Source organism: Akebia trifoliata, chromosome 4, assembly GCF_017979445.1.
Source record: "Akebia trifoliata isolate Shusen 1 chromosome 4, ASM1797944v1, whole genome shotgun sequence".
Classification (NCBI taxonomy): domain Eukaryota; kingdom Viridiplantae; phylum Streptophyta; class Magnoliopsida; order Ranunculales; family Lardizabalaceae; genus Akebia; species Akebia trifoliata.
Window position 1 is genome coordinate 8,962,460 of NC_141378.1, and position 27,017 is coordinate 8,989,476.

The 27,017-nt window shown below is 33.5% G+C and overlaps 1 protein-coding gene and 1 non-coding gene across 2 annotated transcripts; both read right to left on the bottom strand.

Annotated features, from left to right (window-relative positions):
* Window positions 1-13,779: 13,779 nt before the first annotated feature.
* On the bottom strand, window positions 13,780-13,853 carry TRNAT-AGU (transfer RNA threonine (anticodon AGU)). The gene has a single exon. It is a non-coding gene; the product is annotated as a tRNA-Thr (tRNA).
* A 928-nt stretch (window positions 13,854-14,781) lies between these two features.
* CLPP6 (CLP protease proteolytic subunit 6) lies at window positions 14,782-22,580 on the bottom strand. Its single transcript, XM_086439192.1, has 9 exons — window positions 22,400-22,580; window positions 22,250-22,293; window positions 22,087-22,156; window positions 20,812-21,013; window positions 20,638-20,703; window positions 18,028-18,168; window positions 15,885-15,938; window positions 15,427-15,519; window positions 14,782-15,183 (listed from the first exon to the last, which is right to left on the bottom strand). Exons 1-9 carry the CDS (start codon window positions 22,483-22,485, stop codon window positions 15,136-15,138), a joined length of 804 nt encoding a protein of 267 aa, XP_086295318.1. The 5' UTR covers window positions 22,486-22,580; the 3' UTR covers window positions 14,782-15,135.
* Between the last annotated feature and the right edge of the window lie 4,437 nt (window positions 22,581-27,017).

A 27,017-nucleotide genomic window follows, 5' to 3' on the forward strand; every position in this document is an offset into this window, starting at 1 on the left:
GGTTTCTTGAGAGGGATCGGCTTGAAAAATGCACTAATCGAGGATGAAAACGCAACCATGATTGTTGTTGTGACTTGTGAATAAGAAAACGTTTTAAATTCTATTTATTTGACTCATTTGAGTCAACTTACAAGTTATTGACATGATTCAACTCAATGTTCATTTCTTGAGATTTAAAACTATGGGTACCCTTGTTTGTTTGAATTCGATAAATATTTAGTGGATTAAATTATTCTGGAATTTTCAAGAGTGTTTAGTAAAAAAAAAGGGAGGGGGGGGAGGGGAATTAAGAAATTAAAAAAAAAAAAAAGTTAATTCGTAAAAAAAATTATTTTGACCTTTAAAGGTTTAAAAGTTTGAATATTTTATTTAATTTTTATTTTTAAATCATATTTTTGGCCTTAAAAGGTCAAAATTGATTCATATTGATAATTTTATAAAAATTATATTTTTTTGTGAATTAATTTTTTTTTAAAGGTTTTTTTAATAATTTCCCTAAAAAAAATATCAAAATATTTTCATGAAATTTACCAAATCATATATGATCTTTGATATTTGAATTTTTAAAAATAAAAGAAAAATTAAAGATGAAGGTTAATTTTTTTTCTTTCATATTTCACAATTGACTGATAAGTCGTTGATTTAATTGGCAATGCCTTATTTGGAGAATTTTATAAGTTTTTGCAAAAATTCAAAGAATTTGATGGCCATGGTTGAAAGTTTTTTGTTTGAACACAATCATTGTGTTTAGGGTTAAATTGGTTAAAATAGGGTATTTATTATCTAAACAAATATTTATTATGTAAAAAAATAATAGACTTTATCATTCCCATATATACAGATATTTAATGGGGTGTGTAAACACAAAATCCAGTGGTAGAGATTTTATGCATATTTCAATAATTCTTGTGATGAAACTTATCTTGTGAGTAATTTTCAACCATTGGATTTTGTAAGGACAAGGTCCACAATGTGCATCCTTCTCCTCTTGTAGATTCTTCTATGGCATGTTTTGTGGAGTCCCAATCACTTAATTTCCAAGAGTTAATTATGGTTTAAAAAGTCATTATTTCTTTCAATAATTAATATTTTAATTTTATTGGGTTAGTTATTTTTTAAAAATATTTAAGTTATTAAGAATTATTATTATTTTTATTTCAAATTCCAAAAAACATACAAAACTAGACAATATCATGGATCATTCACATTGAATATCTTGCAGATTAACTTACCATGATACTCGGGAATAAGGATAAATGGTTCCCAAGCTTTTTTTTTTTTTTTTTTTTTTTATCTTAAAGAATTTTCAACTTGATTATTTCTTCTAATTGAGATTGTAACTGACTTTCATGGAATATATTTATATGTTGGAACAATACTTACATTTTCTCGAATGTGTTCATTTCTAATATTATTTTTCATCTATGGTAATATTTATCTTTAATAATCACTTAACATTTAACTTCATAAAGTAGAGAACGCATGGTGTGCAAAATGAAAATTTACCCTCACATCTTTATAGTCCTTTAATAAGGGTGTTGCAATAAAAGTTCTCCATCAGATTTTCTCAATTGACCAAAAGTGAGAGTAAGGGAGCGTAAGTTTGACAGACAACATTTATCCTAGTTATATGACTTCATAGTTTTGTATTGGAGTGATTTTTCTGAGGATGATATCTATGGTGAGAAAATTATCCTCACAAAAAATCAGCTCAAGCAAAAACTTCTAACCCCATCAAAAGTGATTTAGAATTGTGAATCGTTGAATTTTGTTATTAACTTGTAAATCACTTTTAATGGGGTTAGAAGTTTAGATTGAATTTTTTTTTTTTTTTTTTTTTTTTTGTGAGGATAAAATCATCCTCACAAAAAATCAGTCCTATCCAAAACTTTTAAAACATATAGGACAAATTTTGTTTTTCAATGTTACATTATTTATGGAAAGTGATCCTGAGAAAATATAAAAGAAAATGAAAAAATTATGGAAATATGTCCTCCAAAATAAGGATACAAGTCAAATCACCAGTCTAAGAAGAATTTTAGTCTTATATGATGAAATTGATAAGAAATCACAATTTCAATAGTATTCTACAATTATTCCCAATACAATGCGCTTTTGTGAAGCATTCCTAAAAGGGGGAATAAATAAAAACACTTACAAGGAAATAAAGAAATAAGTAGGATTGAAAATATTTCTATTTGTGAGACTTCAAAAGACAAACAAAACAAATAATATTGGAGAGATATATATTAATCCATAATTAATTTAAATAAAATAAGGTGTAAATTATCATTTCTTGAGCTGAATATGACGATTCATTTTAATTTCCAAGACATGAATAGTGAGATCGTAAGTATTTCGAAATGATGATCTTGTTGATATAAAATAGCAAGATTGTTGATATTTATTTTAAAAGGTCAATCTCATTAATTTATAACATGACAATCTCAATAAAAAGTAGCAAATTTGCAGATTGTCACATTTCAAATAAATATCAATGATCTCGCAACTTTATATTAATTCAATGAGTTGAGATTTTTGACAAAAGTTTATTTGAAAAAGAACAATCTCATTGGCTTATAAACTGACAATTTTACTAAAAAGTAGCAAACTTGTAAGATTGTCACTTATCAATGATTTTGCATATCAATTTAATGAGTTAAAATGGGATTTTCGACAAGCAGCTTTGGTAATATGTTGGGGTATGCGGGGCATAAGAAAAATATGTGTGGTTTTGTGCCCTTGCCACATCAGTCACGTACCCAAGTCAAATCATAAGAATCCTATAGTATATGATAGAGTTTATTATATTTGACCAAGTCAAATCATGTATATCTCAATGATTGGTCAAGCTGCCAAGATCAAATCTGAAAGAAAAAAAGACAATTGCCATTACATAAGAAACTATGTAGAACGCAATTGACATTACATACGAAACTATGAAGAAAAACTGCAACTTTCCTTGTTAAACTGCAACATCACATAAGAAACTAATAAAAATATATAATCATTTTTTAAAAATAACTTTATTTATATTCATGAAAGGATATTACTTAAAAAAAAAAAACTAACAACCAATGGTCAACAGTTGAATCAATTTTATTACAAAAATGACAAAAGGAAAAAGAGGTCTGGTTTTAACCCGGTCGGACCACCGGTTCGATTCCATCACTCATCAGCGTTGGACACGCTTAAGTATACAACATCGTTGGACTTCATCAAAACCCTTATTCGTTCTCTAACTGAAATCGGAGTTCTAATGCGAAAATAACTAGGTCTCCGCCCACCTCTCTCTCTCACTCTATTTTTCTCTCCCTTGTGTACGTGAGTAAGACTCTTTCTTAATCTTCCTCCTTCTAACCTCATCTTTCAACAATGTTCCCAATAGAAGATGAAAGACTCCGTACAGAATATAGAGAACATATAGAATCAATTGAAACTTACAAGATTCTGGATCCAATACGAAGTCAAAATAGGTTAAGTGTCTACGTGTAGTTGATGTTTAAAACACTTGGGCTCCTAATCAAGCCATACAAATCTCAATTAGAGATGATGAAAACTAACAAAAATCATGATATTTAGGTTTTCTTTGAAAGATGAAATAGCACTAAATAGAAAGAAAGAAAAAAATAATAGTAATAACTAACTAAATCAAATCTCAAGAAGATTCAAAAAGAGAAGACAATCCCTTCGATGCAACAAAATGTAGAAACATTATTCCAATGATTGACTCACTGACAATAATGGAAAACAAGACTATAATAATAATAAAAAGACAAAAAAAACCTAATTCGATCCAAATCAAGAAAAGATTGATAGCTCCTTAATTCAATCCACAGCCCTCCTACCATTGCCATTTAACATTGGATGATCAAACGGTCCTGTGCTATCGAGTTGTTTGCATAAATTAAGATACGTTAGATAAAGGACTCGATCTTTTGCGCCCGTTCGATGAATTTCCATTTTCCCACAGAAATATTTCAACTGTTCAAGAGTACAACACCCAAGCATCTGACCTAAAAGCAAAAACAACCAATTGATCAATTGTTTATCAGTCGGAATCACAGGCCTCAAACTGTTAGGCTCATTACAACCCTCTTGTGTACAAGTTGGGAGTTTCGGAGACCTCCAACAATACGGTGCCCGTTGGTGCATCTTGCTTTTATTCCCCAATATGAATAAAGCAATCTCTGTGAACTTGGTTTCCAAATCAAACTCAATGGTGCAAGTATGATTGCACTTCTTGCATTTGACTTCACCCTCAATGGTTTTTATGTTTTTCGATAAGAGGTATTTGAGATCGTGAATCTTTCCGTGTTGGTTAGTAGCCCATTGATATGGAGGCTTAGTGTCGTCAATATTTTCGTTGCAGGGAGATTGGATACGGATATGGGTAGGTGAAGAATTATGTTCTTGACGTGCTAGGTCTGCGTCGAAAGGTTGATGAAGATCGGAAAGTTGTTGTGGCGGTGATGGTGGTGGTGTGGGTATTGTTGACGGAGATGATGGTGGTGTGGGTATTGTTGAAGGAGGAGGACCAAGTGTAAGAGCAAGTCTGTCCTCATTGAAAATTTCTTCAAAGTTTGAGGAAAGATTTGAATATTCTTCAATTCTTTGTCTCTTTGTCTCTCTGTCTAATTCTTCTTCCATGATGACTTTGAAATTGAAAACTATATGTGGGGGAGATGGAAAGAAACTTACAAATACAATGTTCTCTCTCGATATGCAAGAAAAAGGAGTTAAAGAAGTCGAAGACAATTATGAAACGGAACTGATATTTATCGGATCTTAGAAAGAAAAATTAAAACTAAAAGAGTTTTAAAATTCCATGACTCTTATCTAAAACTAAAAGAGTTTAAAATTCCATGACTCTTATCTAAATATATAGCTTATATTAACACACCAACTTTTAATTATTATAGACTTTATCTATTTGTATAACTATAGTCTTATGTACGTTTAATTTCACAACGATTGGTGCGTTGAAAATAATAGTTGGCGTGCCAATAAAATTTTTCTATTAAAATTTGAAAAAAAAAAATAAATAAATAAATACCGTTCGTTTGTTAAGATATGGCAAATCTCAAAAATGACTTAAATGCCCACATATTCGATCTTAATTTTCGTGGGGTTCAAGGTTGATTTGAAGGAGACAGATACCTGTTTCAATAAAACGTTAACTGGGCCCTAAAATTTGGATCAGTTTTTTGAAAATGAATCTGCAAAGGTACGGCCGATTCAAATTTTCCCAACCTCAAAGCCGGTTGTACCATAGTGTTCAACCCGGTCTGTCTTATCAAAAAATATATAGCATATTATAAATAATTAAATATATGATTTTGTAATAAAAATATAATTAAAAGATATACGATGGGACCAAACCCATTCTTAAATGAAAACTTCCATATCTCTAGTGTCTATGCAAATTACAAGTCTTCGAAATCTCACGAAGCAATGAATTCCTTGTGACCATCCTCCGACTTTCAATTGACTTTTGACTCAACCAATTGCACATAAGACTTTCCAAGTGGGTGGTGAGTGTGATAGTGGGATTATTTCACCCAAAGGGTGGAGATACCTACAATAAATAGGAAATAACTTCAGTTATAGAAATCAGAATCAATAGATCTTGTCTTACTTCTAGGACTAAGTACTATCTATTTTTAAACTTATTTTGTGGATTCTAGATTTTCTCCTTGAGACTTTTCTTATGCATTAATAATCAAGGATAATGCTAAGTGATTTCAGATGAGACCAACTACCATCTGGATGGCCTCCAGATTGTTATCCAGTACAACAAGTTGATCTTAAAGGCAATTTAAATCATATGTTTCAAACAAAAACACATTGAACTAGGATGAGTTCCTTTCAACCTAGGAGAATGATGGTAGTGCAACAACCCAAGTAGGCCCACGGCCCTGAACAAACAACGGAGTCAGAATCATTCGAGGAGACTCATTTTTGAATGGAAACATTATGACCTTCAAGATCCATAGAAAGTTATGAAATTTTCATTTCTTGATTTTTTTTTTAATCTTTTTTTTTAGACAATTTTGTTATTTTAGAAAATTTTTGTTTTGTTAATAACTTTAGTTATAAAAGTCAAAATCATGTATTGATTCTCTCTTACTTGTAAGGTTAAATAGTATCAATTTTATGCTTAGATCGTTTTACTATTTTTAGTATTTTTTTTCATGTTTTCTTGAAATAAAACTCTTTTCTATAAATAGTATTGTAACTTCAATACAAAAATAAAATTTTGATTATTAAAATTTATATATTCCTAAAGAATTTATTTTTCGGGATCAATGTTGTGGGAGATGGTTCATGGTTGTTTTAGTTCTGGTGGATATGGTGCTAATTGTGGTGGTGCAATGAGGGCGAGGACAGGAGCAGGAACATGTGAGTGAAAGATTCAAAAGTATCTTAGGGTTTTGAATCCATCTAGAGCATTATGCGCTCATTGGCATCAAATTGGACAAACAGAAAGAAAGAAAAAACCAACTAATCACAGATCAAGATCCAAAGAGAAAACCCAACTGAAGACAATCCCTTAAAGCAATAAAATATAGAAACATTCCAATAAAGAGCGATTGACATTGACTGATCACTTACGACGTTAATGGACACTCAAGACTATAATAATAACCTAATTCAATCCAAATCAAGAAGACTGATTGTCCCTTAATTCAATCCAGATCATCCCTCCTACTACTACTACTTTACATTAAATGGTCCTCTTTCATCGAGTTGTTTGCACAAATTAAGGTAAGTACGATAAAGGACTCGATCTTTTGCGCCCGATTGAAGATTATTTGTGTGCCCACAGAAATATTTCAACTGTTTAAGAGTACAACACCCAAGCATCTGACCTAAAAGCAAAAACAACCAATTGATTGATTGATTATCGGTCGGAATCACAGGCTTCAAACTGTTAGGCTCATTACAGTCCTCTTGTGTACAATTTGGGAGTTTCGGATACATCCAACACTGCGGTGCCCGATAGTTCATCCTCCACTTATTCTTGAAGATGAACAAAACAATATCCCTGAACTTGTTTTCCAAATCGAACCCAATGGTGCATGTATGATTGCACTTCTTGCATTTGACTTCGCCTTGAATGGTTTTTATGTTTTTCGATAAGAGGTATTCGAGGTCGTGAATTTTCGCATGGTGGTTAGTAGCCCATTGATATGGAGGTTCGATGATGTCGGTATTTTCGTTGGATTGCAAAGGGTTATGTTCTTGATGCGGTGGGTCTGCATCGAAAGGTTGATGAAGATAGGGAGGATGTGGTGGGGGTGGGGATGGTTGTAATGGTGGGTCTGGTGATGGTGGTGGTGTGGGTATTGTTGAAGGAGGACCAAGTGTAAGAGCAAGTCTGTCGTCATTGAAAAATTCTTCAAATCTTGAAGAAAGATTTGAACATTCTCTAATTCTCTTAAAAGGTTGATGAAGAAGATAGGGAGGATCTGCGTCTGCATTGAAAGGTTGATGAAGATAGGAAGGATGTGATGGTGGTGTGGGTATTGTTGACGGAGGAGGACGAAGTGTAAGAGCAAGTCTGTCGTCATCGAAAATTTCTTCAAAGTTTGAGGAAAGATTTGAACATTCTTGAATTCTTTTTCTCTTTGTCTCTCTGTCTGATGCTTCTTCCATGATTACTTTGAAATTAAAAACTATATGTGGGGGAGATGGAAAGAAAATTACATAAATAAATATAACGCTCTCTCGAAATGCAAGAAAACGGAGTGAAGCGTAGAACTTTGTTTAGCACATCGACTTTTACTTAAAATACACCAGTCTATATGTATCGAGTAATTACAAAATGATTGTTGTGTTGTAACTTGTAAGTAAAAGTTGGTATGCCCACAGAAATATTTCAACTGATCAAGAGTACAACACCCAAGCATCTGACCTAAAAGCAAAAACAACCAATTGATCAATCGTTTGTTGGTTGGAATCACGGGCTTCAAACTGTTAGGCTATCATTACAATCCTTTTGTGTACAAGTTGGGAGTACCGGAGACATTCAACACTTCGGTGCCTGATCGTGCATCTTGCACTTATTCTTGATGATGAAAGAAGCAATCTCCTCGAACTAGATTTCCAAATCGAACCCAATGGTGCAAGTATGATTACACTTCTTGCATTTGACTTCACCATGAATGATTTTTATGTTTTTCGCTAAATCGATTTTGAGGTCGTGAGTTTTTGCTTGTTGGTTAGTAGCCCATTGATATAGAGGTTCGATGATGTCGGTATTTTCATTGTGGGGAGATTGGGTATGGGTATGGGTAGTTGAAAAATTATATTCTTGATGTGGTGGGTCTGCATCAAAAGGTTGATGAAGATAGGAAAGATATTGTGCTCGTGATTGTGATGGTGATGGTAAGAGCAAGTCTGTCTTCGTAGTAGATTTCTTCAAATGTTGAGGAATGATTTGAACGCTCTTGAATTTTATTTCTCTTTCTCTCTCTCTCATTCATCTTCCATGATGATTTTGAAATTGAAAATCTATATGTTGGGGAGATGGAAAGAAAATTACATATTAATAATAATCTTTCGAAATGCAAGAAAAAGAGTAAAGAGTAGAAGACAGTTATGAAATGGAACTTGGATATTTATCGAAAGTATATTAAAAGAGTTTTAAAGCTACATAACTCTTCACTAATATAAATAGACAGCTTTTACTAACACACCAACTTTTTTACTTATATTATCACACACCAATCTAAATGTATAATTATATTTATAAATTATACATACTTTTAATTTCAAAAGGGATTTGTATGTTGTAAATAAATCTCGGGAGATATTCAGGGTAAATTCAAATTTTGAAATATGATTTTCAAGACATGTCATTTGACGTCTTCTTTAACAAATTAAGTGAAAATGACTTAAATGCCCACATCTTCAACTTTAACCCTTTTTTATTTTTATTTTTATTTTTATTTTTTATATCCGTTTCAATAAAAGTATAAAACTATTAATTTCAAAGTTTTACAACCTTAAAGAGCATGGCTTACCAATTTTCGAGGCTTGACAGTGTTACCGGCGTGTCTTATTAGTTATATGATATTATAAAAGAGAACTGATATTGCCACACCAACTGTTACTAATACCACACTAATTCCTATGTAAATCAACAATGAATTGCACACGGTTGGTGTGGCAATAGTAAGTCTCTTATAAAATTAGATGGTCGGACGAGTGAGAATGATGCCACCAAACTCATTTTTGAATGAAAATTTCAAAGCCTTCATAATCGATTTTTGTAGATGCAATTTTAGGCATTCACCTCGAGATCTCAATCCAAATCAATATGTCACATCATAAAGAAATAAATTAAAATAGAGAAGACAATAAATTTTTAACATGATTCGACAAATGTGATTACATTCACGAGTTCGGGAAGCTATTCCATTATTATCAATCTTCATATTACATGATCTCTTTTTCCTCTTTTTTTTTTTTTCTCTCCTCTATTTTCTCATTTACAATGACCTTTAGTCTTTTAAATAAAGAAATCCTAATCATACGTTAGATTATAACATTCACATTTATCCCTATCCAAATTTAGAAGTTAGATTACAACTTCCACTTTTATCCCTATCCAAATTTGATAATTATCTAAAGTGGAATGATCATCTGGAATTAGGATTCTTTTCTAATTAGATAAGAGTTTCTCCCAAACGTTATCACCTACCTTCCTCAAGATTCCCATAAATTGATGCAAAATGAATTGTCCTAATGGGAGATGATTTTATCCCTCCACAATGTTTTTGACTTTTTTTTTTTTTTTTTTTGTAATTTATTAAGATTATAACTCTTTTCTATCAAAAGTTGTCAATGCAATGATCTTATAACTTTTTTTATTATTATTTCTTAAAATGTTGTAATTGCAATACAGAGATCATCTTCAATTTAGTTATTAAATAAAATTCCTCTTTTGAGAGTTATCTTTCCTAGTGGATTCTAGCATTTCTCTTTGAGAATTGGATTCTAGATTTTCTTATGCCTTCCTTGTTTCACGTTGTCTTAGTAACTAAGGATAATCTCAGCCGGACTACGACGAACAAATTGAGACCCTTCTAAAATACTAATACAAAAATTATGTTACTACACATATTTATAGCATGCATAGGAAAATTCATTTAATATAATCATCTCACTCATGTTTTTCATCTTGTGAATTTTTTCTTATAAATCTTCTAGGCATTATAAAGACTATTTTTTCTTATCGTGACGGGTATCCACACCGTTTGGGTGAGACTAATACCACAATCACACGCACCATCCCTTGCTAGATTAATACAAAAAATAATTTTACACTTCATGTCTTAGATCCATCATTTTCAACTTAATTTTAACAAAAATCTTTCAAAACCGATAATCTTCAAGCACCTCATTTTCAATCCAAATTATTGATTTTTCTTCAAAATTATTAGGTTTGAATGTTTAAGTCAATTGGTAAAATTAGAACCAGAATCAGGTAAGGTATTTGGCACACAGCCAAATGTATTTATTTTCCAATAAAAGCATGCCACTTAGATCGTTGTAAAATTATTAGCAAAATGTAATGATTTTCTAACTCAACTTGACATAGTAACTCAAAAACTCAACAACATGGCATGTGCAAGAACCGTAGATTTTTTCCATCGGGATACACAATCGCACATCGATATAAATATGTGCAGTTGTGTATCTCGAGGGAAAAAATCTACGGTTCTTGCACATGTCACGTCAGTGTGTTTTTGAGTTATTTTGTCAGATTGAGTTAGAAAATCAGCACTCATTAGCAAAATACTTAAAATGGCTGATTTTGATAAATAAAAAAATTAAAATAACAGTCATGATTTTCTAACTCAAATATTTTCACTCGATCTATATGCGACTGACGTGAAAAGGGCACAAAATCATAGATCTTTTTCTTCGGGATACACGGAAAACAATCAAAGGTTATGTGCCCTTGCCATGTCAGCCAAGTTCAAACCAAGTGAAATTTTTTTAGTCGGAAAATCATTAGCTATAAAAAATATATATTAATAATTGATAATGACGGTATTTAGTTCATTTTCTAGTCAATAAAAAAAATTCAAAAAAACTTATATAATGTTTTCACAACATAGAAACTATCTCAAACACTCACCAAAACGTGTCCTCACCGTACCTATGCCTAAATCTTAAAAATCTAACTGATTACACATTAGGAAAAAAAATGATTTAGTAAATATTTTTTCTAAATAATAATATTTATTATTTATTTAATCGAATAGTTTGGTCCTGAATTTTCCAAGACTCAAGGATTCAGCGGAGTTAGAAAATTACAGATTAGACTAAGGGTGCGACTTGGTTAGGTTTGAGGTCAAATTGGAACCAAATCAAATTCCATTGGAACCAAACTGAATTAAAGTCTGTTTGGTTCGCTTCGGTTCAACGGATTGCTAATATTTTATAAATTGTAAGTAATATTTTTTAATGAAAAAACAAACATAAAATAAACTTAAAATTTCATACAATAAATCACAAAACTATCCATAAAAAGTCGTTAGTTTATTCATAAAAAATCACTAATCTATGTCCTAACTCTTAAAATAATTCATAATAATTATTATATACATATATATTATATATTTATTTATTGCATAAGGGTTCGGTTCTAATACAAGTTTGATCCGAAAATCGAGCCAAATTGACCGATTCTCCATTTTTGTAACTCAGAACTGAACTGCAACTTGTTCCAAACTAAACCAAATCACCCCAAAGCTATCGGTTTGGTTTGATTCTCGATTTTAACCGGATCAAGTTGCAGCCCTAGATCAGACTAAATCTATTGGAATTAGAATTCTCACGAACAATCTTTTTACATAAATTTTGACACTTTTAAAATATGAACCATGTAATTTTGTACTTCTTTCTTGATATTCTTTAACACGATAAATTTCAAATAGGGTGAGATTTAGGATTGTCGATTTTAACACAACAGCCAACAAGACTACAAAATGACACAAAATTAGTAGGGTCATAAGAGAAATTAGTGGGTTTGGGTCATAATAGTGTCTACTAGTCTAACACGATTATTAAACAGTTAGGGATGTCAATCAGCTTAACCTATTTTGACACATGTAGTTATTATGTCATTAACATGTTTTAAATCATGAAACACAGTTATCTCAAATAAATATAAGGAATGTAAAATCAAAATCATCGAAGCAAAGCCCTTTGATCAAGTCTTGTAAATCCAAATTTTCTTTATAACTATGTTTTATTGAATTTGTTCCAGCTTTATTTTCTTCAAATTGCATTTCTATTTTTTTAATATTCTCTAATGATTTTGATTTTCTTCTATTATGCAGATGCTCTTCTCAAACTTCGCTCCTTCAGTTGCTCGTGAGTGGTCTAGCAATACTCTCTCCCTCCTTTTCCTACCATGTCCTACACTTCCCATGGATACAAAAGGTGCCCAAAATTCTCCAACATCCCACCGATTGTAAATCAGCGTAAAACAAAACTTTGCATATGTTGAATGTTTAGTTTTCAACAAATCTCTATAAAAAATTTGTCGGTTTTTTTTTCATCAATGCACTGCATGTATCTTGAATTCCCTTAGAAGTTTTGGAAAACTGTGGAGCCCCAAAAAAAAATAACTGCAAAAGACCAAAAAAAATTGTAGTTTTGAAATTCAAAGGTTCACAGCAGATTTATGGTGATTTGTGGATTACCAATCATGGTCTAATGGTAACTAGTCTATAAGCATGATAGTATGACACATTGTTCATCTCCACCATTGAAAGATGTTATTTTGTAGAAAAAATTAAGTGAATTCTGGTTTTATTCGAATGGGGTTTGAAAATTGATTTTTAAGGAGGTCTGTGTGACTCTCCAACATTTACCATGTTGTCTAAATGATATGGATTTTGAAGGTTTAGGATTGTGCTTAGATTACCATCGAATTCAATCTAATGGTACAGGAAGAGCGCTGCGTCCATTTCCGTGGACACCCACCACGCCATATCAAATCATAAGTTTATTTTTATTTTTATTTTTATTTATTTCATCCAAAAATATTTTATTGGAAAAAAATAAATAGCCAATGTGTGATTAAGGTTTTACGAAACAGTTGTGTTTCTAGTCTAATATGTTGTACAATTCATTTCAAATTTTCTTTTCAAAACTTTGGAAACATAAAATTAATTAAAGTAACAATTTGACTAAGATCAAACTAATGAGATACTCATGGACTGAGATCTTCAATAAAAGACTCGTACAAATTTTTGTTAATACCCTTTCTCAATCTCTTTCCAAAAAAGATCTTTCCCAAAAAACTGAATGACAGAGGTTGAAGGTGAAAGATTTTTGGAAATAAAATCACAAGTTTTCAGCAATTCAAGAAGAGGTTGATTGGGGAAAAAATTACTCTCTTACTTTAAATAGGTTGATGAAGGGGTCCGATAATAATCTTTTGGCAAGGGGTTGAATATGAGGGCACTTCAGTCATTTTCTGCAAGTCTCTCACAAAAGACTCCAAGGAATTTGCCATCCAAAGTCATTATAATTGGCAAATACAAACATTCACTAAAATCATCTTACATGGTAAAATAAATAATCATTAGGGGAAAAGTTACTCTATACTTTGGATAGGCTGATGAAAATGTGTAATTTTTTATAGCAAAAAACAAAAAACATATTTGGGTCACTTCAGCAAGTCTCTCTCAAGGAAGACTTCAAGGAATAGGCCATGCAAAATCATTTTAAATGAAAAATTATACTACCATATGCTTTCATTGAGATTCGAACTCAAGACCTCCCGCTTACTAAACGGGTGCTCTAACCAACTGAGCTATGAAAGCTTTTTTGTAACCAGTGTAACCTTAAATAATATAAATTAAATAAAAAGTGTGCTACAAACACAACAAATTAACCCTCGTACGTATTTGCTAAAAAGAGAGCATTACAACTTTTAAGCTTCACCGATTTTCAGGTCAGATATTTCAAGCTCATATGGATAGATTTAAAATAGTAATTCTTTATTTCCAAAAGTTGAAAATTTTGCTTGAATTAATTTTAAAAAGCTACTTTCTTCTAGAGTTGTTTTCTACCTTAAAAAAATAATTTTTTTTACTTTTGAAATTTAAAAGTTTTGTTTGAAATAATTTTAAAAAATAAAAGATAACTATTTTCTTTCATAATTACTTTTTGACTAATGATAATCTGACGTAATTATGTGATACGAGTGTCAGATTATCACCCCTCTTATTTTTCACTTTCAATTCAAATTAGGCCCTCTCAAAGGAGTAAATATAAATTTTTGTTAAACTTATGCTACAATTCAGAACCACATTTTCATTCTCATTTTACAAATTATTTTTATTTTAATTTCAGGTGATCTATTTTGATATAGAATCCATCCAGTGTGGATGAGAATCAATTCTCAACCTCATAATGAATTTGATTAGACCCAAAATCCAATCCTTATTGAGTTCCAATAAAAAAAAAATCTGATCGACAAGGGCCCAATTCAATCATCGAATTGGTCCTTGACCAAAACCAATCCGATCCTTACTGGATTGGTCCCATATCCAGACCCGAGATTGGCAGCCCTAAACGGGGATATATTACTGCAACAAAAGAGAGAGAGAGTGTGTGTGTGTCATTAAGTACCTCTGCAAGAGAATGAAAAGCTAAGGAAATATGAAACATCTTTGATCAAGTGAGAAATGGAAAATAAAAAAAAAAACACAACACTGTTTGTCAGCTTAATCACAACAAATAGCCAAATTATTCCAACAAATACCACTGCATTGAAAGGAATGTCTCATCCCACGTATCTTCTAAATAATATAACTACTGCCAAATGGAGTACATTTACCAAAATTTAGAGGCTGGAGTATATCTGGCCAAACTACACCCTTGTGAGCCCTAGACTACACCCCATATTTGTATAATTAAATGTTAAATATTTTGAATCAAATTTTACAAGCAGAGATTGAGATCATTCTTGAGAACTTCCAGTTCAAACTTATAAGTCACAGATGTTGATGTTAAGAGATTATCATATCATCACAAACACAATCTGCATTGATGCAGTTTAGAAGCCGAAAATCGTCTCCTCGTCCATCGAAGCCTCTGAATTTAGTATTCAGTTTCCAATACACCATCAATTAGACCAAACTCCAAAGCCTGTGAATGCAGCACCAGGGGTGAGATTCTATTTAGTGGAACTCATAAAAATAGATTTCAGAGATGACCACTCATCCAATTTGGTCAACTTTTGATCTAACAGATTGCCTCGGTGTGACCCATCAAATGGTGTACAACTATGCAGCAAATAGATTGTCATTGTGGTCTATCCTAAGGGTACCTTATATTTTCTTTGGAGAAGAAAATGAAAAGACATTCTGATCAATTGAAATGCAGCATTACCTCTGAAGAAGAGAAGAAGCGATCCCTTTCAGTGTATTGTTGCACTTTCTCAAGAGGTTGACCAGTAAAAGCAGCATACATCTTGTCAAGTTTCTGCATCAAGGATAAGGAAGCTTAGAAGATCGATAAAATTGAACATTGGGAAATTTTTTAAATAAGCTGGGACTCAAATAAGAATTGCGTTTCATTTCTGAGTTTAATTCAGCTAACTCAAAAAGAGACCCAGAAAAAATTTGAAAGGTGAAGTTTTAACTTAGAACTTAGAGCCCTACCAAAACCAATTGTCTAGACTGAATTTTAATCTGATTAATGAGTCTAACCTTGATTTTTAGAGCCAAAAAATAAATAAAGTATGAGAATTCATGACCAACTAAAAGTTAAAAACTCAAAAGCAACATAACTCAGACATCAATTTTTTCAAAGCATGTAATTAGGTTTTCAAAGGATGTGAATCTGACATGACGAGATTGAACAGCTTCATTGACTTGGCGTCTCACATCCTCCACGTGACCCTGCAATGATAAAAGATAAATTTATTTTGATTTATTTTCTTTGGATTGTTATAAACAAGCACAGATGTATGTCTATGTTCATGCATATAAATTTCTTTTTTCTATTGGTTCATGCACATTAGCACATAGAAATATACAATTATATGTAAATGTATTTTAATGAATCATTAGGTATTACAGAAATACAACATACAAGTTGATTAGCAAGGTAGGAGATATGGTCTATTTTTGAGAATTTGGATTTTCAATCTTCTGTGTACATCCTACACACTGCGTATTTTAAGGGAAATTTACTGTTCAATGTATTACACCTAGAACTCTTAGGGTATGTTTGATTGCACATGGAAAATAGGGTGGAAAATCAATTTCTATGGAAAATGACATTTTTCAAGTGTTTGATTGCACATGAAAATGGAAATTCATTTTCCACCCCATTCAAAAAGTCCATTAAATCATGGATTTCACTTTCCCACCCATATGGGTGGGAAAATGAAATCCAACCATATTTTTCATCCTCAATTCTTCTCTACTACCACCACTACCACCACTACCACTACCACCACTACCACTACCACTATCACCACCACCACCACCACCACCACCACCATTACACTAACCTCGCCGTCGTCTTCATCGCCGTCGTCACCATCACCGTTGCCGTCGGCCCCGTCTCCGACCACCTTCTCTCTCTCTCTTCTTCTTTTTCTTCTTCTACTTCTTCTCCATCCCTCACCTCCTCCGCCACCACCACTACGTTCTCCCCCCATCTTCCTCACTTACCTCCGTCGCCGCCATCGTCGCTGTCGTTGCCACCACCGTTGCTGTAGCCGCCGTCACCTTCGTCACCACTGTCGCCACATCCTCCCCCCTCCCTCTTCCTCATCATCTTCTTCTTCCTCTCCCCCTTCTCTCATCTTCTTCCTCCTTCTCCTCTTCTTCTTTTTTCTCATATTTTTCCATGATTTTATCCAAGTGAAATCAAACAATGGAATTTGATTTTCCAACCCTACCGATTTTCCACAACCAATTTTCCATGGATTTCAAATTCCATGGAAAGTGACTTTCCATGCAATCAAACATACCCTTAGGTCAATGTTCCAAAAAGTATATAAACATTGGATACCAATGATTATCGAGTAGGCTACCTAATCTGTGACTATGAGATCAACTCTATTTTTTCTATTCTGCTAGGAACAAAATTTACTTGTTGAAACCCACGTAATTTGGTTGTTCCCAAATCCATGGTACATAATCCTAGCAAATAGGAGAAGATGTAGGGAAGATGGAAGCCCTGCCCCTCTAGGAGTGCCAATTTACATCACTAAGAGGTTAAAAGATGGTCAACTCAGAGATACCCCAAAACAACAATTAAGCAAATAACTTACATTGATAATAAGGAAGCATCAACTAAGTTTACAGGCAAGGTGCTAAAGATGATATAAGATGCATGCTGTCATCAATCAAAAGCATCCAATTTGAGGGTTGAATCAATAACCAACTTTCTTTTTAGGACAGCCAGAGATTCAAGACCAACAATTTGGGAAGAAAAACATTTGGTTATTAGATGGTTACATCATACATCGAAGCTCATTTTCAGGAAACCCCTAAGGTGAGACCCATCCGTGTCTCAAACCACTTTGCATGAGTGTATAGCAGGAGGACAAGAATCCAGTCTCACACCCTGATACGTGTATTCCTATTTGTTGTGAGATGTCTAGTATTTTTATTGGTCTTGGACTTCAAGACTTAAAACAGTATCAAAGGGGATCTTTTCCGAAGTGGATTCAGGCAGAGTCCCGGAGCGAATTTTTTTGGATATATATACATATATATGTATGTAGGTATTTTTCCAGGTAGGGTGTTTAATATTTTTTGCTCGGTTAGGTTCCTTGTGGCTGAGAGAGTTTTAGTGGACAAAGAGAGTGTAATCTTTATCATTGATAGTGGATTTTCCTCTCCTCCATAGACGTAGGCAATTTGCCAAACCAAGTAAATCTGTGTTCTTTGTTTTTTGCTATTGTTAGGCTTCCACACAACACTATTCCATTTAATGCAATGAACAACACACAAAAAAAATTTCATTCCATACCCCACATCCACTCTGTGGTTGATGTATCATAATGCGAGCATTTGGCATTGCATAGCGCATTCCCTTTTCTCCTCCAGCAAGAAGCAGCGCTCCTTGGCTTGCAGCTACCCCAAAACAAACTGTTCCCACCTTTGGCTTTATCTGAACATTTAAGGAGCAAAGAAGTGTTCAGACATATATTAGATAGACATACAACTTAAAACTCTGGTAATAATCGATTTGAAGGTCAACGTATATAATTTAGTGATATAATTCCATGATTAAAAGAAGCTGCTTCTCAAAATTGCAGATCAAAAAATAATAAAATCTTTTACAAAAGAAGAAATCTTAAGTCCTCACCTGATAGGTCATAAAAATGTTTAAAGCACACATAGATGTATCAGTGTTGCATATGTAATTGGTAAGAACCTACCTAGGAGTTCTGCTCTGACATTTAGATCTATCTAGAGCTACATTAGGAGGAAGTACTCGACGCTCTTAAAGATCTTGAAGGATACAAGGCTCTGGTCTGGATAATTTTTTTCTTGAATACTACAATGAGTATTGGGACTAGGTACCGGCAAAAAAAAACGTTCTTGGGGGTGATGGCAGAACTAATGCAACTTTTCAAGTATCAAATTGAATAAAAGCCTCACTGCAACTTTTACATCCTCTATGGCTACGAAGATGAAAAGTTTTTAGAGGACTAATTAGTAAGTCCCTGATATATTTTAGACCTCAATCATAAAAATTAAGGTAATAAAAGTGGAACCATAATGTTGTTAACTCTAGCTCTTCTTAAACATAGAGAAAGCTCATTGAATCCCCTTTAATAAAGTCTCAACAGGATTTGTAAAAGCCAAATTATGCATATTATCCTCACCAAAAGATTAAAAAACACTTTTTTTATGGGTATCCCTAAATTATAGGTAACCTCAAAAAAAAAAGGAAGTTGAATTTCAAACCCTTCGATCTTATCTTTTATCTGCTCGTGCTGATTCTGCATTTCTTTTAATAAATCTATTCAAATACAAGTGAAAAACTAAGGGAAGATCAATTGAGATGGTTTGGTCATTTGCAACAACCGATACCAGCAGGGGCGGAGCTAGTAAGGAGCTGGGGCCTCTGGTGCCTCAGCCACTGGGGCTACTGGAACGATAGGAGCATTTCTAAATGCTCTTAAGAAGCTTCTGCAGCAAGAAGCTGAAGCCGCTGCTGGACCTTCCTGGTCAAGATGGTGGTGCTGCTTCTGGTTCTCGAGATGGAAAGGATGCTTCGCCGGGTGGCCCTTCAACTCAATTACATCGACCCTGGGACTGGATCTTACTCAGTTTGGTAAGCATCTCGATCTGGGTATGCAATAAGCTATGCTCCGACCTACCTTGCCCAGAATTTTGAGACACCTCTATATTTTCAACTATTTACATGCCCCATTTGTCCCCACTCCCTCACCTCTCTCCCCATTTGACCCCACACCCTCACCTCCCTCCAATTCCCCCCCTTTCAATTTTTTGCTGATGACATTGCCTCTTGACCATGCCTTCTCATATACTAATTGGAAATGACCTAAATATCCTTTTCTTCGACTTCGAACGAAAAATCTCTGAATTTCACCCTAAAACCGTTCATCTTCAAGTTCTTCAACTATACAACTAACCATAGTTTGCCCCCACTACAAGAAAATCCTGGCTCCGCCCCTGTATACTAGCACAGATTAGGTGCAAGTTTAAGGTTATGAAAGAACGAGAGGAATACCAAAAAGAACATGGTTTGCCATTGTGAGGGCAGATTTGAAGACACTTAAACTAACAAAAAGACACAATTTTATATAGAATTGAATGAAGGAACAAAATTCATTCAACCGACCCCAGATTTTTGGGATAAGGCTTTGTTGATGGATGATGATGATGAATTGTAAATGGAGCTTTCTTTCTGTTAACCAGTCAAATACTTTAAAAGAGCGATCTATTGGATAGAGGGAGAATTACAAATATAAGAGGGGGTCACAGGACTTAATTGGGGTATGACACACCTAAGAGTGGAGGAAAATACTCACTCGACATTCCCCCTCACCCATAAGGATGGAAAGAATCGAACCCGTGACCTATACGAACCCAGTGTTGTGATACCATGTTAACCAATTATTACTCCAAAAGAGCAGTCTATTGGAGATGGGGAGAACTATGAATATAAGAGGGTCACATGGGTTAACTGGATAGACACACCCGAGAGTGGAGGAAATATACACTCAAACACTTTCATGTACAAAAAATGGAAGTGTAGAACCTAAAAGGTATTTTGTGCCTCAAACTAATGCAAGCCATCCACATCTGCATATGTTCAAACATTTGTGCACCAGTGTAAATGCTCGGTCATTGCATATTCATAATAGGTTACTATGAAAATTTATAATGAGATTAAGAAAGAACACCGACATCTAAAAGAAATGTAGTCATGAAAGAGAGGGGGGGGGGGGGGGGGGGTTAACTACATGGATCCTAAGCTTTGTTAAGACTATGTAATGATATACAATAATGAAATAAAGCCAAGAATGATATACAATAATGAAATAAAGCCAAGTTAATATATTGTATTATTATATACATATTAAGACAGATTAGGTGACCTTACCCATGACATGCAGTCATAAATTGCCAAGACAGAATAGGTGCTTCCACCAGGGCAATTCAGGTAAACCTGAAAAGGGAAAGCGTATAGCCATAAGTTACATAAGTAAACCAAAAGGAAATATGCAAGAGTAAAATAACAATATAACATGGTTTAAAAAAATACTAATAACCACACCAGAATATCCGCATTTTCATCAACACTCGCTAGTGTCACAAGTTGTGATATAACCCGTTGGGCCACTTGTGAATTGATCGGCTGCCCAATGAAGATTATACGATTCCTAAATAGTACAGATGAAAGATCCAAAGGTCCTCCTGGAGTCATCACAGCTGGCATCATGGGTGGGTTCCCCTTCTTGGCTTCTATTGCACCGTTACTACATCCACAATTATATGTTACAAATCAATATAATTGTGATACTCAAATACAAAATTGAGAAAAACTAGTTCAATATCAAATAAAACTAAAAAATCATGAAGAATAAAATTTTGCTTTCTGAAACAAAAACAATAAGAAAAAGGAGAAATCTATCACTAAGATGGATGAAATTAATAATAGAACAATATCTCAAAGCATCTAAATTGGACATTTTAGAATATTTGTTCCAACATCATCCTCCTAAAAATCCATATTGTCCCAAAGATTTGGGGTTGGATAAATGAATCCTATTCCTCCATTCCACTATCCAAAACCACATCTTCAGTTATTGAAGAGTGTTCATATCTGATCTCAAAATCTCCATTCACATTCCCTTTGGGTGTTCCACTTGCTCTTTTAGAACCATCAAATTGAACATTTACTCTTATTGGTGTTGTAATCGGTCTTCGTTGAACAAGCCCAAAACCATCCCAAACGACTTTCTCTTGGGTTATATAGTCTATTGGAGCTACTCTTCCATTTTCCCAGAAAAAAAATTTATTTCTAATTTATTCTTTCCACACATCCATCCCAATATCCTCATCTCCAATAGTACAATTTGTTCCACCAAATTAAATTCCGGTCTCATTCGTTATTAGTTCCCATTAAATACCTAGATGGATCTTCTTCTTCTTGTACTACTTCTTCTTCTTCTTTTCTTTTTCTCTGAATTATCCAACAATATGAGAAATAACTCCTTCAATGTTAAGATTTCAGTCTACTAAACAAGTAATGTCATCATGTACAAAGTTGTAGAACATCATCCAACAAAGACCATCCGCAAAAGCTGAAAATAAAACAGCTAAGAATAACAAGTGTGCCGCAAAAATTTACAAGCTTTGAATTATAACAATTAAGAGGAAATTATAATTAAAAATTAGAGAACGTTGTACAATCATCTTTGTAGTGGCCGAAGACTTCAATAACCATTTAAAAATGCAATTTTAACAAATCTTTCAACAAATATACAAGTAATGCAATGTAATTTAACCAATAAATAAAGAAAAAATTACAATCTATCAAAAACGATACCTTGGATCAAAGGAACGGTGAACCCCCTCATTAATCTTTAAAGGTAATCCATTGGTTCCACTAGATAATCCTGCAACAAGTTAACAGTTTGTGATGGGTGTTCACATATATACATACATACATACATACATGTATAATTGAATAATATAGGTAACATACATACCGCGGGGATTTGCCAATGAAGAAACAACTAATCTGGTTGACTGTCTATGAGAAATCAAACAAAAATTACAGAAATTATAATTATAAAGAAAAAAAAAAGAATTTAAGTAGAATAGAAGAACAGTAGAGAGAGAGAGAGAGAGAGAGAGACCTGTGGGCATAAAATGAGACGGAATTCGATTTTCGAGAAGAGATTGAGAAACTTATAGGTGCCGATATGGCCATCAACGCTGCCATTACCGCTGTTCGGCAAAAATTGAGAGAGAGAGAGAGAGAGAGAGAGGTACTCTTTTGGGAGTTGGGGAAGACGAAACTGGAACTCTGGAACTGGAAGTAGAGTTTGTTGGCTTATTGCTCTGTATCTCCTTTATTTTTCTTGATATGACGAAAACGACCTCACTTATTTTTATTAATTCCTCATAGAATTATTTAGCTAATTACAATTTACAATACCTTTATTATGTAATTTTGTACTACTGCCCCCTCTGGATTTACGTAATTACAACACCCACATTTTCCAACTCTTTTCATATCCCTCGACGTTTTTGTGTATATTTGAGTTACTCCCCTATTTCTTTCACACTGATTAGATGCCCCTTGAATGCATTCTTCTCTCATAGACTAATGAAAATTATTTAAATGTCCTCATCTTCAACTAATTCTATCTCTTCTCTTCCATCATTCCATTTATATCTATATTTACACTAATTACTCAAAATGATTACCACATTGGCAAACCAACACCATACCCTTCTCGATTTCATAGAAAAACTCATATCCAAAAAAATAGTTCTTTTAGACTAGACCCAAAGTTTTGAAAATGAACAATTTCTGAAGTTTCACTTAACTCCTAAATTTAAAACTAAAATTATGTGTTGAAAAATAATTTTTTTCAAAATTCTCATTTTCAAAGTTCATAAAATTTTATCCTCTTCAACTTTGAAGCATCGGATCATGGTTTTAGATGCCACAAGTTGAGCCCAAGGATCCTTAGTAAGTGTGAACTCCTTACTAACTTAGTCAGACTAGTCTAACTCATATATTTAATTTTATTCTAGAATAAGGGAAACGGGGCAAAAGATCTTCATTAAATTTCATTTATATCTTATATTTTTTACATGTCCATATCACCGTATTTTTTGTCAGTATTTGCAATACCTCCTTATTCCTTTATTATCAAATCGGTGACATGCCCCTCCATCAGGGTGTCACTTAATTTTTTAACGTGTCCATCCCTTTAATGTCATTTTACTCAAATTATTACCACATTAACAATCCAAAACAACCAACCCCTACATTTCATGGAAAAACTCATATAAATATATATATATATATATATATATATATATATATATATATATATATATATATATATATATTAACTAGATCCAAGGTTTTGAAAATTTATAATAACCAAACTTCCACGTAACTCCTAATTTTAAATTAAAATTTAATGGTGAAACATAACTTTTGAAGTTCATAAAACTTTTTTTCTACAACCCTGAAGCATTGGATCATGTTTTTGGATACCACAAGATCAGCCCAAGCAACCTTATTAAGGGTGGACTTCATACTAACTTAGTAAGGATAGACGTACTCTTTTCAAAAAATTGATTACACATCTTCTATACTTTTGTCTTTTATCAAATTTCATCTCTCTCACTCCCACCCTGTTGGTCACTTGATTTTTGTTTTTGCCCTTTTATGTTTTCAAAAAACTGATTACACCATTTTTTGTCTTTTATTGCTTATGTTTACATACCCCCCTTGACCTTAGTCTTCTTTTATATACTATGAACAATAGAAAAATGACCCCAACATCCTCCTCATCTCTTCGTCACCCTCGTGATTTTCATTAATGAAAATTACTTACTAGACTCCATGGGAGGGATATCTTTCTAAATAATCCTAGATTTTGGTTGGTATCTTGATAGTCCATTTAATAAAAAAGTCCTACTTAATTGTCTTTTTTTTCGCATACATGGATTTTTCAATGGTGATTGCGATCCATTCCGATGATTTTTTAAGGTGAATGATGAAAGGAAAATGATATACTCCTCATTTTGAACATTTAGATATATTTTCAATCTATTTCAACGATTTGTAATAAAAAATGACGAACAAATTTGGCATTCTAACATTTTTGAAGATCTAGTTGCAGCGATTGATCCAAGTGCGTGTTTTCGAACTATAATATATGCATTTAAGGTATTTCGAGAACGTTTATCCAGTGTTAAGGTCGAAAAAAATGAAAAAGAAATTTTTTTCAAGATCAACATTTTTATCATTGAGATTGAACATTTAAAACCATTATTACATCATCATTAGCATCAATCCATCAACAGTATCATACCCTTCTTATTTTTCAAACTAATGATATGCCCCTTGAACCTTGGTATCCCCTTATCATCGTCATCCATGATTTTAAAATTCAGCCTTTTGTCTCATCCATGGTTTTTAAACTCGTTCGAGACCGAGACGTATCGTTCGAGTTAACTCGGTATCAGAGCTGAATGAGACTAACTCACAAAGTCATTTTTTGATCGAGTTTTACGTCTCATAGTGTAATTTTTTGAGTTATCTCATTAGACATCTCAAACGTATCGAAAAACTCGTCCGAGACGACTCGGTATCGGAGCTGAACGAGACGAGACACGATACCGAGTATAAAAACCATGGTCTCATCTCATCCTCCACTGATACCGAGTTGATTATGCTTGACTCATCTCGTCTCTAATGAAATAAATCATTTAACTCGATTTGTAATTAGAAGATCTTTATTGATTCCACTGGAATTGGAGTAATCATCTCGGTTGCCAAACTAGGCAACATTTAGCAAGTATGAACGCGGTTGCACCAAGGACAATGGTGCATGAGTCACAGGTGATGGCTCCGCCAGAAATGATGGAGGACTTGCACGTGCTGGTTGAGAAATACATCAATTTGGAAAAGATGTCCTGCAAAGTATGACCGTCGATAGGTCGGCAAATGTGAACACTGTGCTCCATGAGAACGTAGTGGCGAAGGCCAGGGGCAAATAAGAGGAGTAAAAAAATTAAGGAAAAAAGAGAGAAACAGACGTACAAGTTCGAAGTGCTTGGAGGACGAGAAGTGTCTTAACACCTTTGAACAAGCACCTATCATAAATATTGAAACACATAGAAGGGGACCCAAGCTTCCAGCCTCCATTAGCAAACTATAGAAGTAGGCCATGCTAGTGGAGGAACAGGACAAAGGGCTTCTTGGTGCGTGAGGGGCTTCCCATTTGTTTTTCATTTTCTACTTCTTCTCATTCTTAGACCCTTAATCGTTGGAAGATAGAGGATTGGGAGTTTGAAGAGTCTAGGGTGGAGTCAGGGGTAGGTCTAAGCCCAATACTGGAACTAGATTCAGAAGAGAATGAACAAGAAAGGGATGTAGAGATAGGCTTCTTTAGTCAAATGGGGTGGAAGAATTTGGGGGAAAAAAATGAAGTGACATGTTTCTTCAAAGCCTTGTTTGTAGGATGGCTTCAAGGACGAGGACCAGTGGAAGATTCTTGTCCTTGGGATAACCTGGAAAGCTGAGGTGGGGGTGTGTTTGAGGTGAAATTGGGCACGGATGTCCATAAGCATAAGTTGTTGGTAAGTGAGAGTGTATCAGTTCGATCATGCGCTTAACTTGTCCTAGTCAACCTCAAAATTTTATTTTCTTCAACATTCAAATCTAAAAATACAAAATAGGGATTTGAGGTTGGAAATTATATGTTTTGTTAAGAGATCCAAAAATTTCATTTGTGTGTATATTTTTTATACAAACCCATTTTTAAATGAAACTTTTTCGAATTTATCCAAATTGAACCCTTATTGAATAATTACCAAATATGAACATTGCTACTAGGACTCATGGAAAATGACTTAAAGGGGTCCCGTTCAGCAACAAACATTTTGACAAAACATTTTTCAAAACATGAGTTAGAGGTTTTGAAATGGGCTGATTTTTGATGAGGATGATCTCTACGGTGAGGAGATCATCCTCACCAAAAATCAGCCCATTCCAAAACTTCTAACACCAATTTACAAGTTGAAAAATTGTGGACCATCCATTTTTTGTAAATCATTTTTGATGGGGTTAGAAGTTTTTGAATGGGCTGATTTTTAGTGATGATGATCTCCTCACCGTAGAGATCATCCTCACCAAAAATCAGCCCATTCCAAAACCTCTAACCCATGTTTTGAAAAATTTTGCTAAAATATTTGTTATTGAACATTTCCCGACTTAAAGACCCTCATCTTCAACTTTTATCTAACTTTTTTTTTTTAATTTGATAATTCCCCCTATACTTTGATTGATATTAGCAATGATCCTGTGTTTGCATCCTTACGGGGACTTCGTTGAACTTCAAAAATAAGATAGTGATTTAACCTCTCACATTTTGACCAACCTCCCCAAATTAATGAAAAATTACTTAAGAGCCTTCACTTTTAACTACTATTCACTATCAAGAAACATAGTAACAAAGTTTGGATTTTGTAAATATTCGAAAGAGATTTAATTCGGATAAATTCAAAAATGTGTCATAAAAATTCATTAACATTTTGGGGAGTAAAAAAATGATATTTTTAAGCTTCTTGAAAAATCCACTCACTCCCTAAAACTCTTTTCTTACTATTGAAACTTTAATGTTGAAGAAAATAATTTTTTGGTACATTGAGTCTAAGACAAGGTTTTTTTTTACAAGCCCTAATATCTATGGTTTCAATGAGAATCTTTTGTCACTATGATGAAAA

Excerpts from the sequence above, each read along its gene's own strand:
- CLPP6 (XM_086439192.1), bottom strand. The coding sequence starts at position 22,485 with ATGGCAGCGTTGATGGCCATATCGGCACCTATAAGTTTCTCAATCTCT. Across the intron at positions 21,014-22,086 it reads CACCGTTCCTTTGATCCAAG|TAACGGTGCAATAGAAGCCA; the intron begins GTATCGTTTTTG and ends TTGTGGATGTAG. Across the intron at positions 15,184-15,426 it reads GCTTCTTCTCTTCTTCAGAG|GCTTTGGAGTTTGGTCTAAT; the intron begins GTAATGCTGCAT and ends CTGCATTCACAG.